General features: G+C 41.7%; 1 protein-coding gene across 6 annotated transcripts in view; it reads left to right on the top strand.

Annotated features, from left to right (window-relative positions):
- The first annotated feature begins 1011 nt into the window (after positions 1 to 1011).
- GSDME (gasdermin E) overlaps positions 1012 to 15169 on the top strand; it is a 33779-nt gene continuing 19621 nt past the window's right edge. The window contains exons 1-6 of one of the 6 annotated variants that reach the window (XM_068674209.1): positions 1013 to 1160; positions 1784 to 2294; positions 3831 to 3884; positions 6875 to 7105; positions 8199 to 8391; positions 14057 to 14228. In XM_068674209.1, coding sequence (XP_068530310.1) covers positions 6895 to 7105; positions 8199 to 8391; positions 14057 to 14228 — 576 coding nt within the window. In that variant the 5' untranslated portion in view covers positions 1013 to 1160; positions 1784 to 2294; positions 3831 to 3884; positions 6875 to 6894. Of the gene's footprint in view, positions 1161 to 1783; positions 2295 to 2331; positions 2708 to 3830; positions 3885 to 5029; positions 5117 to 6874; positions 7106 to 8198; positions 8392 to 14056; positions 14229 to 15169 lie in introns of those variants that run through there. The other 5 variants (XM_068674210.1, XM_068674213.1, XM_068674207.1 and 2 more) reach the window with 5 other exon arrangements.

Raw genomic sequence — 15169 nt, 5'->3', positions numbered from 1 at the left:
TTAAGTCATGGAACTTACAGGATTGTTTGTTACCTTTTATGATGTATAGGCGTACTCGGGTTCAGTATGTAAAGCAATGTTTTGTATATTTAGGATGTTTGATGTTCGTGTGTGCGTGTTGGTGGAGCATAGACTTCCCGCACACCCAGAGTTGTTTACTTGCCTTTTATACCTTTTATAAATATTCTTTTATAAATATTACTAAATTCAGATTGAGTTGAGACTTCATTTATAACACAGGTGATGTGTATTATTCATTTTTTAAGTTATGGCTGTGAAGTTCTTGTGTAATTTTTCTGTCCCACTTTACTTACTTAACTAAGATAGCCAAATCTTGCCTGTTTCCAAAGGCAGTTTGTCACACAGGCAAAACTTTCTGGTTTTCTCCTGCATGTTCTACAAGAGGATCTTCTAAAGCAAAAGGACCTAATGCAGAAGTGATGCACTTCATGTTTTGGCTCCACAGATTCACATCTGTGTGGCAGACAGATCCCAGTGCAGACTATACTTCATGTATTTCTCTGATATTACATTCTCCCCGCTGACTTCCCAGTTAGTCATGAAACTACTGTGTGCTGCAAGTTTTGGCTGTGCAGTATACCTGAAGAGCATTTTCATGAAGCCTGAGGGTTCAAGGCATGTGTTCAATTCTAAATATGTCCCATTTGTAGCCAGTTTTGATATCAGCCTTTGAAACTTTTAGGTTAACTGCTGCCTGGCCCCAAAAGTGTATGTTAATGCCCAGATCAGGTTCTGTCTCTTCTAATTAATGTGAAGCATCTTAAAACTATCTTATGCTGGCTTGTGTCTATCTTGAAAAGATGGAAATTTCCTTGGTGCAGGCACCCCTTACTTGGTGCACACCAAACCACCAGTAACATCCTTAAACTGACTGGCAAGTTTCACTGTTTTCGTCTCCTCCCTCCCCAGAGAACATTTCCATGGCAATGTGGTTCAGTGCCACTTCCTGGCGTGATTTCTCAAAATCTGCTTTAGCAGGCAATTGCATTGGAAATGAATGACACATTGCCACTCCACGGGTAAGCACGTGATTACTGATGAAATGTGCTGCTACTAGCCACCGCAGGAGATTATGACTGGAGCTAGTGATCCTGCAACTTGGTGCTGATCCTAGAAAGAGATCTCCTGAGGACTTGAAGGTACTTTTTCTCATGATGAGGCTCTAAGAGTGGGTTTATTTTTATTTCTATTAGCCCATAGAAGCCTAAGAAGAAAAATCTATTTATCATTGATTTACTGAGGGTGTCACTTAGGAGAAACAGAAAGGGATGACAGACTAATATCTGCTAAAATTAACTGAAAATTTTGGATGATTTATGTAGTTATCAGAATGGATAACTACTTGTACAATATACATTAACTCTTACCTCTCGCTTAGGACTGTTAATTTAAGGGCATCCAGCTTTCAACTTTTCTTCCATAGGCCAGGCTTTACTCCATTAAGATATGGTGATTCAACATGTGTGACTATCCCCCCTAGTCACAAATGCTCTCTCTTTGACCTAAAAGCGAAGGACCTGGCTTGTGGCACGGTTCACTTGAAAAATATTTCCTTAATGCTCAGTAAATATCTTGAAGAACTACTCCTTATGTTTCCATCAATTTCTTCCTGGGCCAGTCCTATCATAAGCACCCAAGTTCTATTATTCTGGTGTTGCCTTGCTTTCAGAGAGGTGAGCTATAGTCACAGAGCTCACTGTATTACACTACACTTCATAAACCTGTCTACCACACTCCATTGACCGCATTTCTCATTTTGCAGTGCTGTTCAAGGCCTGAACCAGACTGAGAAGAAGAAAACTTGTCTTGGGAACTCCCATTTGGACTGGGGCTTTGACTGGACTCCAGCCATGCCTACAGCATTGACCTCAACGTTGCAAATCTGCAGCTGCACACGGCAGGGGCATTGCCTCCAGCAGATTTCATATAGAAGCTGCTGATCCTCTGACTGTCAGTGATCCCAGTCAGCTTTGAGAGGACATCTCAGGAATTTTGTATGTAATTATGTCATAAAATGCCATCATCTGGCAGTTCTCAGGGAAAAGCTGCCTTTGTTATGTGACTGGAAGTAACCCAGCAAAATGAACTGTCGCCTCCTGTGGCTGAGCTGACAGGAAAATCCAACCAAATCCACCTCAGCCCCTGTCAGGGCCATGCCACCACACGGGGGTCCCTGCTGCACGGACACCCCCAGCACCAGGGCTCAGCAGGCAGAGCCCACCATGACCAGCAGCCCAGACGCCAGCGCAGCTGCCCTTCAACCCCTGAGGAAGGTGAGGGGCACAGACATCCAGGAGGAAGGCGATGGAGCCAGGGACTCTGTGGAAGCCGCTTTGGGGCTTCACTGGCGAACAGCAGCCCCCTCAGGGTGCCAGACCCCGCAGCCGTGTGCTGGGCGGCGGCCGCTGAGCCATAAAATGGCGGCGGCGCTCGGTCCCGCCTCACCCCCGCGTCCCGGGGCGCGGGCACCCGGGCGGGGCTTTGCTCCCCCTCGCCTTGCCTCACCCCGCCGCGGTGCCGCCCGTGCTCGCCCTTGCTTGCGGTGCCTCAGAGCTGACCAGAAGCCCCTCTGCTCCCGGTGCTGCCCCAGGCTCCCCTCGGGGCATTGCCCTCTGCGCCTCGCATCGCATTGGGGCGCGGCGCGGTGCATCCCCAGGGTGCGGCGGCAGGGATCAGCGGGGCAGCTGTGAGTACCGGGGTGGGCCCAGGGAGGTGGAGGGGCCGGCGGTGCCAGCAGTGTCCCTACTGAGCCCCCTTCTCCCCCCCAGGGGGCTGGGGGAGTGGGGCTGTAGTGGGGTCCACAGCCTGCGTCCAAGCCCTGCTGCCCCATATGCACGGGGCTGCCCCTGTCAGCACCGCTGTGGCGGCCTTGGGGAGAAGCCAGGGTCTGGCTTCCCTTTCGTGCCTGCCTGTGTGCCACCCGACTGCTTTAAGGAAGGAAAAAAAACCCAAAGCCCAAACCGCAAACCCTAGAGGTTGAATCAGTGCAAATCATGCATGGTGCGTGAGCGTCGGAGGGGAAGCGCAGCCCTTGGGTGCCCGCTGCAGCTGCCTCAGTGCCAGGCTTGGTGAGGGCGGCACGTGGCTGTGTGCCCACACGAAGCGCCTCATCCCTCAGGGCCGGCATCCCCAGGTGTGCAGCTGTGGGGTGCTGTGAGATGGGACTCCCCAAAATGGGACCTCATGGGATGGTGGCATCTGTCCCTGGGGTGAGGGCACCATGGTCCTTGTGGCTGGACATGTTAAATCCAGGGTGGGTTGTGTGGCACCAAGTCATCATAGGCACGTGCTGGAAGATCTTCAAGGCTCGGAAGAGAGAGCTTGTGAGCTTTTGTGGCTTTTTGTTTAAATATAACTTGCCTAGAAAGCAGGCAAAAATAAGGCTTTGTAATAAAATACACGTACTACTTGTCATCTCTTGCTGACTTCAGGAGCCGTTCAGGACAAGCTCTGACTTGGTTAGAATTCAGAGGGTGACACATGGTAAAGTTAAAGTCTGGCAGCTCTTCTGACTGCATGCCTACTGCTTGGGCCTCTTCGGTCTGTGAGAGTTGTTCTTAGCATGCCTTTATGACAAAAGGTGACCTGTTTGGTAGTCCACTCGCTTCCCAGGTTGCCTGTGGACTGTGCCTGGTGTTCTGGGTAATCTTACATTGGATGGAAAACAGGTGTTGTTTTGGGGGTTTTATTGGTATGTTTTGTAAAGTGCATGTGTATACAGAATGTCAGAAATATTGGGCAGCTGTTCAGAACTTGCTCTTCTGTGCTGAGAAAGGTAAAATCTGATTATTCATTAAATGTGTTTTCAGATTTAATGATCTACTATATCGAGTTACGGAGCTGTGATAAATGAAAGAAGCAGGGTAAGGTTTGTTTCTTTAAATAATTGGTAAAGTTGCTATAAATATCATGTAAATATCTTTACATGATCTTATCCTGTTCATTGAATAATCTGCCCATAGCCCAGGTTCAGGCTAATTTAAAATTTTTTGGTAGGCGAGGAAGCTACTCCTCCATCCTTTTCTGCTTTCACACCTAACGATCAATCTGCAAGAGTGAATTCACTTTGACAGGCTTTTCCTACCAGCTTTGATACCATCCTTTGTAATTCTGACAAACCAAGCATGGTTCTAACAAAGCTTTTCAGAGCAAGAAACAGCAAAAGGAGAGTTTTCTTAATGCTGTGTCTGTAACCACTCTGTGAGCATTTGGTCAGGATGCCCTCGATCCTGGTAGTTGCATTAACTCCCAGTACTCTGTCTTTTTGTGAACAAGTGAAACAAGATACTTGGGTGCATTTTATAATGAACATTAAAAGCACAATACCCAAAGAGATGTAATTTGGATAGAATATTATTATGGTACTACTGCACCAGCAAATACATTCCCAATGCAATGAAGTGTAGGAGATGTTGATATTTTCATCCTGATTGTAAAGACAACACCAGGTATCCTACCTCGTAAGTTTCTACAGTTTTCATATGCACTCTGTGGTCTTTCTCAGATATTCTTTTTACCCATCAAAAGCCTGGTAACTGTTTGCAAAGTCAAACCACCATGAATCATAAAGGAGTTTTATAGAATGGTGTCATTGGTTCTTCTCATGAGATTTAGTGAGTGTGGAACAGAAAGACAAATCACAGCAACTTTTTTTTTTTTTTTTTTTTTTTTCCAATATCTCTTCTCATAAGCTCCTTAGAATTAGGGGGCCTTTTCCATTTAAGACAGTACACCCACGTGAGTCCATTGTGTAGAAATGGGATCAGAGTGAATGAGCAATCAATCATATAAAGCACAGAAATGCTTGAAGAAAGGGAACAGCAGCTAATGCAGGGCAAATTGTGATGATGGTCCCCTTCATTACAAATCAGTCATCTGGTTAGTTGTGAAATATAAAGTCATATAAAAGAAGTCCCCAAACCCTCAACCCTTGCTGTTTTCTTTATCTTTTTTTTTTTAATTTTATTTTTTCTCTGCTGCAGTAGAGCTACGTTGCTTAGTAAAACTACATTACACTGAGATTAAAATGGGGGAAATTTATGGAGAATAAATATAAAAATGCAAAAATCAAACTTGGTTTAGAGCCTAGGAAAAGGTAAGGGAAAAAGAAAGTCAGTGGAAATACTCCTAGTGTGTATAGCTGGGACTGTGCTGTGAGTTTGTTGCAGCCTCAGTTTATAATGAAAGCCACAGAAGACTTGAGTAAAATGTTAGGAGACTTTGACATTGTTCCAGTCCTTTCCCTCAAAATGTTATTGAGAAATGCCCTTTATTTGTTTATGTGGAGAACTAAGAGTGGGCAATGGGGATTTCATAGGAAACTTAACATGAATTGGTAAATACTGTGTGAAATATTATCTGAAATGGGATTTGGGGAAAGCTAAGCTTCCATCTGCAAAGGGGTTTTTTTCTTCTCTCCTCCAACTGATACTAAAACATGACGCCTGTATTCCAACTGCTAGTATATTGGTTTGCCATTTTCCCTCAGTTGTGAATGGTCACTGCAATATCTTTTTGGTTGTTTGAAATCTGTCTTAGCTAATTCTGGCCTGTGTTTGTAATGGACAAGTCTAATTAATCTCTTTGGAGCAGGACAGGTGATTAATTAATGAAAAACATGTGGGTAACCTATTTTAAAGAAACAAAATGGGCAGCTAGGACATCTTAGGCTCATAGTTGAACTTTACAGTGTCAGCTGGAGGATCCAAAGGAATGCTGCCAACTGGAAAAAATAAATAAATAAAAAGTAAAAATACCAAGTAAAATGGCTGGAAAAAAATCTGATTAGACTAAAAAAAGTTTTTTAGATTTGCATGTTTAGCACTTCTGAATGGTCATTTTTACCATTTTTTCTGTGAGTTAAGTCAACTTTCTTGTTAATACAGCAAAATGCAGTGCTTCGGGTAAGGGAAACGTTATGAAAGAAGAGATGCCAGTATTTTTAATTTTAAGACAAATTTAAGAGCTAGAATAAGTAGCTGTTTAGCAGATATGAATAACAGTTGCAAGCAACATTTCATTTAGCTGTAGTTACTCTAATGGGAACCAGAAAATTGGAAAACACTGGAGGTAAAAGGTTCAGAAGGGAAAGAAAGGAAACAGGACTTTCCAGGGGCAGAATCCAGAAAGAAAACTTAGTCACAAAGCTGCCAGTATAAAAAGCAATATTTGTTGCTTTTTATAAAGGAATTTTTACTATCCCTATATGTGTTAACACACTTAAAGCAATCAAGATAATCTGTATGAATAATATCCAATTACCTTCTATGGAATAAGACAATGTTATGTTAGGTAATAAACGAAGGAATCGGTGGAGAGGCAGGAATCCTCTGCCACTTCACCTGTGTTCTTCTGATCCTCAGAAGTCTCCTCAGGGTGTTCATTACTGGATACTTTTTCTTAGAACTTCAGGTAGGTTATGTAAGGGTTTTTTTGTTTGTTTGTTTTCCTCCGTAACAAATGAATTATCCATGGGTGTTCTTTGAAGGATTGTTCAGCTGTAGATTTTAATATTTCCTTTCTCATATATCTTGCTGTCTTCATTATCCATGTGCTCATGAATTTCATGATTATTGTAATGTTTAAGCCTTCCATATAATGTTTGCAGTGCATTGTTCTTATTCACTGTTGCTTATTTAAAATTAAAACTAAAATTGTTTCATCTGTTACTGTGAAAACTTTTTTACTTTGAGGGAAGTTGCTTGAAGTGTCATGATTCCCAGCTCAGAGTGGCAAAGATGGGGTGAAAACACTAGCTGTTCCTATATTAATACTGTGCAGAACTTCTTAAAGTGAAAATGTAAATATTTGTACTTTCCTGTTGTAGTTCTGAAAAATAAATTTATTCTTGCAGGCTCTAAACGATTCTCCAAGATGTTTGCAAAAGCAACAAAGAATTTTGTGAGAGAAACAGACAGTGGAGGTGACTTAATCCCTGTCTCTCACTTGAACGCCTCAGACAAGCTGCAGCTTCTCAGCTTGGTTACAAAGAGGAAGACATTCTGGTGCTGGCAGAAGCCCAAGTATCATTTCTTGACAGTCTCCTTGAGTGATGTTCTTACAGAAGACAAACCTATAAAACCAGGTAAAGCCCTACTCAGGCAGTACTGTTATTGTACACAAAAAGCGTGTGAAGCTGAATCTTCTTTTTGTTATTCTCAGTCACGTTACCAGGGGGCTCTTTTCAGAGGAATGCTCTGAAGTGTTTTCAATCCTTAGAAATGAGATGGCTGCATCTTTTTCTCACTTGACTGTTCATTTAGCTAGAATAATACTAGGAAACGTTTAAAAAAAATGTTTAGATGGACCACTGCAACTGAGTGCTGATAGCTGTCAAGCCACACAGTGCTGCTGTGCTGTGCTGTGTGCGGCCTCAGGAGCTCCACTAGAGGATTTTGGGGAGTTTTCAGTATGTGATAGTAGCTGAAACTGTGCAGTGCTCCAGGTAAAAAAGCACCGAACCAACTGTTCTGCTGGTGGTAGCAGACCAGGGAATGCTTGCAGGTGTTACCACGACTTCCTTTCTTCTTGCACAGACAGTTAAAAAATACTTATCCTTGTATTTATTTCTCCATCCAGTGCTAAACAGGTAATGGTCTGGAATCCTGTATTTCTGGGCATGACATAATTCTGAATATAGATAAACAGATAAGTACTTATGCATAGATTTTAATTGTAGCTAGCTCAGAAAATAAGCTGATTCTGAGTCTGTTCTCTCGTTTATTGACATAAGAGATTGAGAGTTTGATTTAAGCCAATTAGATGTTTCCACTGGTTTTCAGTGAGCTTTGGGACAGGGTTATGATGAGATATGTCAAGATAATGACAAAATATTAAACCTATTATAGGCAGATCTACTTCATAGTTCTCCCTTGTTGCTGAAGTAAATTTCTGTCATGCTTCTTAAGTCTTCCGTAGCATCTGAGCTCAGCATTTCACTCACCAGATGTTTTCCTAAAACGGCAAAATGTAGACGATAGCTGAGCAAAGGCGATAAAAATATGGAGGAAGCAAAAGTTGCAGAGCTGTGAACTTCCCTATTTACCTGTTAAGTACAGTTTTTGCCTTCATTAACATCAACTGTTTGTGTTTTCTGTTAGTTCTTGTTTTTCTAATGACTTCAGGGCTGTTTCAGCATTTGTCTTCATGGGTAGAAATTACTTTTATTCTTTTCCTAGTGATTGTGGAGTCTGACTTCGCAAAATACATGGGGAAATTTGAAGACTTTGTTCAAGGAAGTATTGAAACTTCATTTGGAAAGATCAGCCTGGGAGCTGGAGGGAAGGGCTACGTGGAAAGCCAGTCCTCCTTTGGAAACCTGAGGAAGCAGGAAATTGACTTGCAGCAGCTTATGAAAGATGTCAAGGACAGGTATGCTTCAAACGTGGGCGTTGCAATGGCCAAGAAAGATTTAGTCTGGAATAAATAAGTGAACCAGACCTGCAAAATCTATGTGCATCTAGTGTCAAAAAAAAATAACATCAGTCAAGGTTTACAATCTTGTTTCTAAGACCAGATAGGGTGCTACAGAAGAATATGCTAGAATAACTTCTATTTAGAACAATGAGCTTTCACTTGGTTTTCTGGAGTGTGACCTGTTCTGTTCAAATAAATAATCATCCTGTAGCAAATCAGATTTACCTCAACATATTTGGGGGTTATAATCCTGAATGCAACTGAATACTTACAATTATTTTCTACGCTCAGAAGAAGATTATCTAAGTATATATAACTGTAAATATGTTGCTTGCTGAAATACATTTTTCTGGTGTAAGGACCTGAAAGGTGCCGCTGAATTGCTCACATGCTAGACTAGGAAACAGGCTGAGATGCTGACATCTGATGAAGAAGATATTCATATACACAGTCCCACAGGACTGTTAAGTGGGTCTGGCAGTGATATAGTCCAGTTTAATGTGTGTGTGTGTGCTGTTATGCAAGGAGCTAGTTTTTGGTTCATGGAGTAGATGCTCAGAGCTTATTTAAAGCTTGTGACGCAAATGGTGTAATTGATAGAGAGTGAGTGGCTTTTGTTGGGTCACTGAAAGTGATGAGGCTAGCAGAATTTTAATTTTATTATTTTTTCTTCAGCATAATTCTGAGGCTTACTGGAAATTGTGGCAGTTCCTTACAAATAAAATGCTAGTTACTAATTCATAAATATTCTATGATTTGTGAGAGAAGTCATCCATGGGTTCTAGCTTTCGTCTCCTTCACAGAGCATCATGGAGAACTCAGACATTCAGCACACAGGAGCGTTGTTGCCTAGAAGTTAGTGATTTGGGATGCAAAGTGTTACGGTACTAAGAGGATGTTTACTGGTCAGTCCTTTTGGGATGAGGGTCAGCTAAGTGCTCTTGATTTCATCTAATTACATACGTTGCTTGTGCTTGTTATAGAAATAATAAAACCATAATTGCTCTAAATCAAATTGCAATTGAAAGTGTTCTTATACTGGGCTGTTAAATTAAAGTTAGAGATAAATAACAGAAAGCACACCCAAAAATGTCTAAGCTGATACATGTTGTGTACTGTCGTGTGAGTCTTCAGGGTTCAGGAAGCTGGAAGTGCTGAGTGGCAGCAAATTGGTTTCTTGTCAGTTCTCAGGTGAACCTTAAAAAGGATAATCCTGCTGATCCTTAATTAGATTCCAGATGCTGCATTGGCTCTCCTTTTCAGAAAAGGGACGACAGCTGAAGGATGTAGGATGAGATCCCTCCTGATTTGCAAAAGCAGTGTCACTTTGCATACAGAACACACTTATTAACATAATATGCAACAGAAAAATAAATGGTCCCTCTAGGTTTATGAGCTTCACATATTTTATGACACATTATTCTTGCTTTTTGTATTATTTTGTGCCTGCTAGTTCATAGTACTGAGAAATACTGATTTTAGGGCAGAGTCCTATGCTTTAAACTAGTGGTTTATCTAGTGAGTGGCATCCCTACCCACAGCAGGGGGCAGGAGTTCCATGATTTTTAAGGACCCTTCCAACCCGAGCCATTCTGTGGTTCCTGTTTTCAATGTCTTGGCCATTCTTCAAGTCTCACTCCGATGCAGATGTTTTATTTATTCTTTATAACAACTTAAGCTTTTATGAGTATGATGAGACAAACATTCATCATTTTTCTACCAAATGTGCCACGTGAGCAATACAAAGTCACAGCATGTTGGGAGACAGCATTAAGTAAAATCAATTGTGCGTCTGTGATTTAAAACATCAGGAGGATGCTGAATAGAAAATAGAGAAGCTGTCTGTCACTTGCACTCTCACAAGTCTTTGGTATTCTTGAGGAAGTTGTTCTATAAAGTAATTGCCAGGTTGTTCTGTGGGGAAAATTGTGAAATGCCATCAATAAGCTGACTGTAGCAGATACTTTGTTCTGGCACGACAGTAAAAAGTGGGTCAGAGAGGTTACATTTGAAACAGGTTAACAACAGAAGTGCTTCTTGTGCAGTGCCTGAGTGAGGGCTGATAAATTGTACTGTTTTAGAGGTCTTTATTTGAGAAGGGACAAAGCTGGGTAAAGGCCAATGCCATGCAATAAGCAGCGTTTGGCTGGGAGACATCAGCCTACTGTCGCATGTTACAAATGAAGTGGAGAAGACTGAACAAGCAGAGGATTTCTTGAAAAGCAGTTGAGAGATGTTTTGAAGGCGGGCTTGTGGATATTGGGGAAGGAGTTGTGTTTGGAGGTTTGAGAGCAGGCCACCCATGTCTGGGCAGCTGGGTGGGGAGGTGTGTTGAGCTGGCATGGCCCTGTGCAGGACAGAAAAGGTTCTTCACTCACATGGATAGCTTGGACTGGGAGGGTTTGAGCAGGCAGGCAACAGAGCTGACTGCACTGTGATGACAGCACCCACAGCTGAAACAGTTCCTGTAGGCAGCTGTAGTGAATCGGTCAGCGCGTTGCTGTGAGGGTTGTGGGACACGGTACTGAGAAGCCCGGGCAGGGTTTGTTGGCAGGACAGTCCTGGCCTCACTCTGCTGTGAATAGTCTGGCCAGAGACCTGCCCTGCAGGGAAGACCCTCAGTCTTGGCTGTGGGTTTTAGAAGAACGAGCATTAAGCGGTGACAGCCAGGTGTTGTCTGTACTTCTCTTGCCTTCCGTTGGTTTCTCCCTTTCTTCTTTTTTTCCTGCTTCTGATCTGCAGAAAATTGCCTTTGTGCCTGTTTCTTCTCCACTCCTTTCCTCATGCAAGAAGAAGAAGTTTGATCAATAGTGATGGAAGCCTTTGCATCGTAGGGTAGTGGAAGCGTTAAATCCAATCAGATGTAAAGAGTGAGAGGAGAACTCAGATTCTTTTCTGCTCGTGTTTGACCTGTGGAGCTTCCAGCATAGCAAATCATTGGCCACAGGAAGGTTGTTTAAGAAGAACAAGCTATCAAATGGAAAACCATCATTCTTATCTTTTAATTGATCTATATTTATCCAGTTTTATACTGTGTGCATTGATAATAGCAAACCAACATCTCATTTTACTTGATAGTGTTTTCTTCTGTGTACTTCAGCTTCTCAAGTGGGGAGAGAGTGTAGTAACAGCACAGATCACACCGGGCTGCTGAGCGCTCCTGCACAATAGATGGTGAAAGATGGGAAGAGTGAGGGTTGCAGAGCAGAAATAATAGCTTTGAAAAGTGACCTGCTTAAAGAAAATTTGCTTCCATGTGCCTGCATGCCTGTGTTCTCAGGGGTTTAACTCAGCCATCTCGCTCATCTTGCTGTGCTTGATACTGAGAGAGCTGTGGTGGCAGATGAGTTCAGTCCTTGCAGAAGTACACCCGTAGATTCAGCAGCCATTGCCCTGCAATATTTTAGGCTTAGCTTCGACTGTCAAAATTTAACCCTGTGGCATTTTGTCCTTGATGCCTCTTTTCAAGGATAATTTAGATAAGCCAGGTATTTGTTTTACCTCGTTTTGCCTCCTGTTTGAGTCACTCTCTTGTGCTTTCTGTCAAGAAGTGCAGAGCATTTTTTTCCGTCGGCTGTGCTGTGACACCCGTGATGTGCCCACGCACAAAACACCAGGGCCCAAGGCCCTTCAGGACAGAAAGCTCAGTGCCAGAAGTCTGGAGGAGAGCATTTAAAGAAAAGGCTAACTGTTCATAAGGGTGTGTGGCTTTAAACTCTCCATCCTGTACTCCCTAAACCCAGTGGGGAGAGGCATTTCTGCTGAACTTCAGAGCCAGGAGCATGAGGGGATCTGAGCCAGTCCCACCTCAGACAGAATGCTGTAGAAGGAAATGGAAGAGAAAGTCTCTGAATTATTGTGGTCATTCATTTGGATAGGATTAAATCAGGCTTTGATATCCCTCTTATGTTAATGTACATTCAGAAACCGCAAACCTGCTTAATCTGTGGCTTTCTGCCCTTGTTTTGTTTCTTTTGCTCTTACTCACAAGTTTGTCACCTTCTAAAGCAGGCAAAAAAATATGGCATAGGAAAGCAACTGACAAATTGCTTTTGTACTTCTTCATTATATTTCTTCACTTGTGGCTTCTTGGGTCGTATGTTAGAACTTCAAGTTGTCCGTGCCTTAATTTATATTTTTGGGGTGCTCAGCCCACCTCTTCAGAATCATAAATAAATACCGTGAAGGATATGATAGGCTTGGTGGTCTTCTATAAGATGCGCTGATAATTAATAGCTCCAGTTTGGCAGACACTTCTGAGAGCAGCAGTGTTTGTGATAGCCTGACATTTCTTCAATTTTTCTTAATCCAAAGATTCATTGCTTTCCAAGCATAAAGCATGGCTTTGCACCACACGAAAAGAAAAGTTGTATTAATAATCTCAGGAATGTTTGGGGGTGATTTTCTAGTGGCTGCTGCATTGCTTCAGAGGTATTTTCTTTCCCTTGTTTAAACAATCAACTTTAAGGTTTCCAGACAGTTCATTCCAACTGATTGAACTTTCATATAAGCATGTAACTCTCCAGAGATCAAAAATTGCCTGAGGATATTTTTAATTTAATAAAGAGCCAAGCTGACTTCAGACTTATACAGACTGCATAAATCCAAAACTCCAGAATCTAATAAATCTAAACCCTTTTAATTAAAAGTGGAGATATCTTGATTTAAATAAAGTAGAATCAGAACACGTCTTTCCATCGTATTTTTGGGGAATTGCCATTTAGCCCCATGAAAAGCCATTTACAGTAAAATAGAGAAGAAAAGACTTCAGCCAGGGATAGCAATCTTTTAATCTTCCAGATGTCTTGCAAGAGATACCCATTCTTAGGAAACACGACATCCAATGTGAGGACCTCTCCAGTGGGTATATTGCAAAAGTATAACATAATTGACACATTTTAATCAGTCAAATACAGTTAAGTTGCTGTAACTTATCAGAAAGGCTGTTAACACCACAGAAGACAGGGTAGTAAATTTTGTTTTCTGTTCTTAGAAAATAATTTTCTCTTATAGTTTCTGGGACATGTTTTCTTTCTTCTGCTTATTCTAAAAAATACCTTATTGGAGAACAACTTCAGCAACATTTACAGAAATGCTGAATTATGTTATGGAGCAGGGATGATTTTGTCCCTCCCAAAGTTATTTTTTTCTTTTGACTGTGACAGTCCTGGTCATTAATTTTAAATCATGAGGTCACGCAGTTAATTATCACAGGAGTTCATAGTGGGTGGTGTATTTTTAGGAATCTTTTTCAGTCCCCACATCTATGAAATCTTCTGTCTCCCACCTCTGAAGTATGTGGTCAATGCTGATCCTCTCAACCAGGTTAGGGTTTAAGTGAAGACCAGAACAGGCCTGTAGCAAACTGTGAGGGCTGGCTTCAAGCTGTCTCTCTCAGCCTTCATCCCTCAAGTTAAAACTGGTGACTCAGAATTTGGAGCAAGAATCTTCTTGTATGTTATGTGCTTGCATGTTTTTTTGTGTGTGTGTGGTAAGGATTTTGACTGATTTTTTTTTTTTTCTGAGTAAGAATTGCAGGTTAAAAGTGTTTTCAAACAGTTACGAATATGTCTTTTCTATGTCCTAGCAGTTTTGTTAATGGTGTCTCTTCTTGTTTCAGAATGATAAATATGAACAGTAGTTTACTGCAACAAGTAATAGAAAGAAAACGTGAAGTACTGTGCATCTTGAGAGAGAAGATAGTAACAACTCAAAAGTGCACGATAGCTGAACATATCCAGACAGAAGAAAAAATCAGTGGTCTGCTGGGATGCAGTACAAAAACCATAAAGGTAAAAGATACTAAAAGATCTGTACGGAATAGAATATTTGTATAGTTAAACCTGCAGTTTATCTGTGAAGAAACTCTGATTTCTCTGTGCCAAATAGACTTCAGAGTATTTTTCGTTTTTCCTTAACATGTTAAACTCTCAATTGTAAGAAATCACCATGTTACTTCATTGTGAAACTTCAGAAATACAAACTGCCTTTCCTGTTGCTGCACTGGCAAAAGGTGTCATCTTTTAGTGTGAGCCTGGAATGGGATTCAATATTGTAGCATTATGATTCAGTTCCTCTAGATTCCTGCCTACAGCAGACCATAAACCACCAATTCAGTGAAAGTTGAAGAGCAGAAAGCATTCGATGAAGCAAATTCAGTTGAAAAGCCAATCATTTATCAAAAATGTTTGCAGTGAGTTTTAATGCTTCTTGAGAAGCTGCTTGTTTTCTATCATGGGAGTAGAGATTAACTGCGTAGTGAGGACATCTGAAAAATTGCTAGTGAATTGAGAGGGAATTACCAAAGTCAAAACATGTGCTCATCCTGCATAATTTTTTTCAAAGCTTCAGATGAATCACTTTTGTGTACAGGGAGTCTCCAGTGGCAGACACCTGGAGTTCAACAATTGTCTCTGCAAGTGCCATCGTCCTGGTACCAGTCCCCAGTTGGGCAAAAAGGGTGTCAGGATAGAAGAGGGTAGGGCAGGATACTGAAGTGGGTGCCACTTTCGTAGCAACACAGTTTCTGATTCACATGCCAAAAGCTGCACCTGAGGGTCAACTTTGTATTTGAACAGGGTAGCTGAGAGTTTGGGAGCTGCTCTCGGCACTTCAGTGCTTTTACCTCACTGCTTGTTTTGTGCTTCTTTCAGATGTTAGATATTAGATGTGCTTTAGTTAGACATAATGGAGTAAAGTATGTTCTTTCTCGGTGTTTTTTTTCCCTTACTCA

The sequence above is a fragment of the Anas acuta genome, chromosome 2 (genome assembly GCF_963932015.1).
Source record: "Anas acuta chromosome 2, bAnaAcu1.1, whole genome shotgun sequence".
Lineage (NCBI taxonomy): Eukaryota > Metazoa > Chordata > Aves > Anseriformes > Anatidae > Anas > Anas acuta.
The sequence above is the reverse complement of the archived record's forward strand: the minus strand, read 5'-3'. Positions and strand labels throughout refer to the sequence as shown.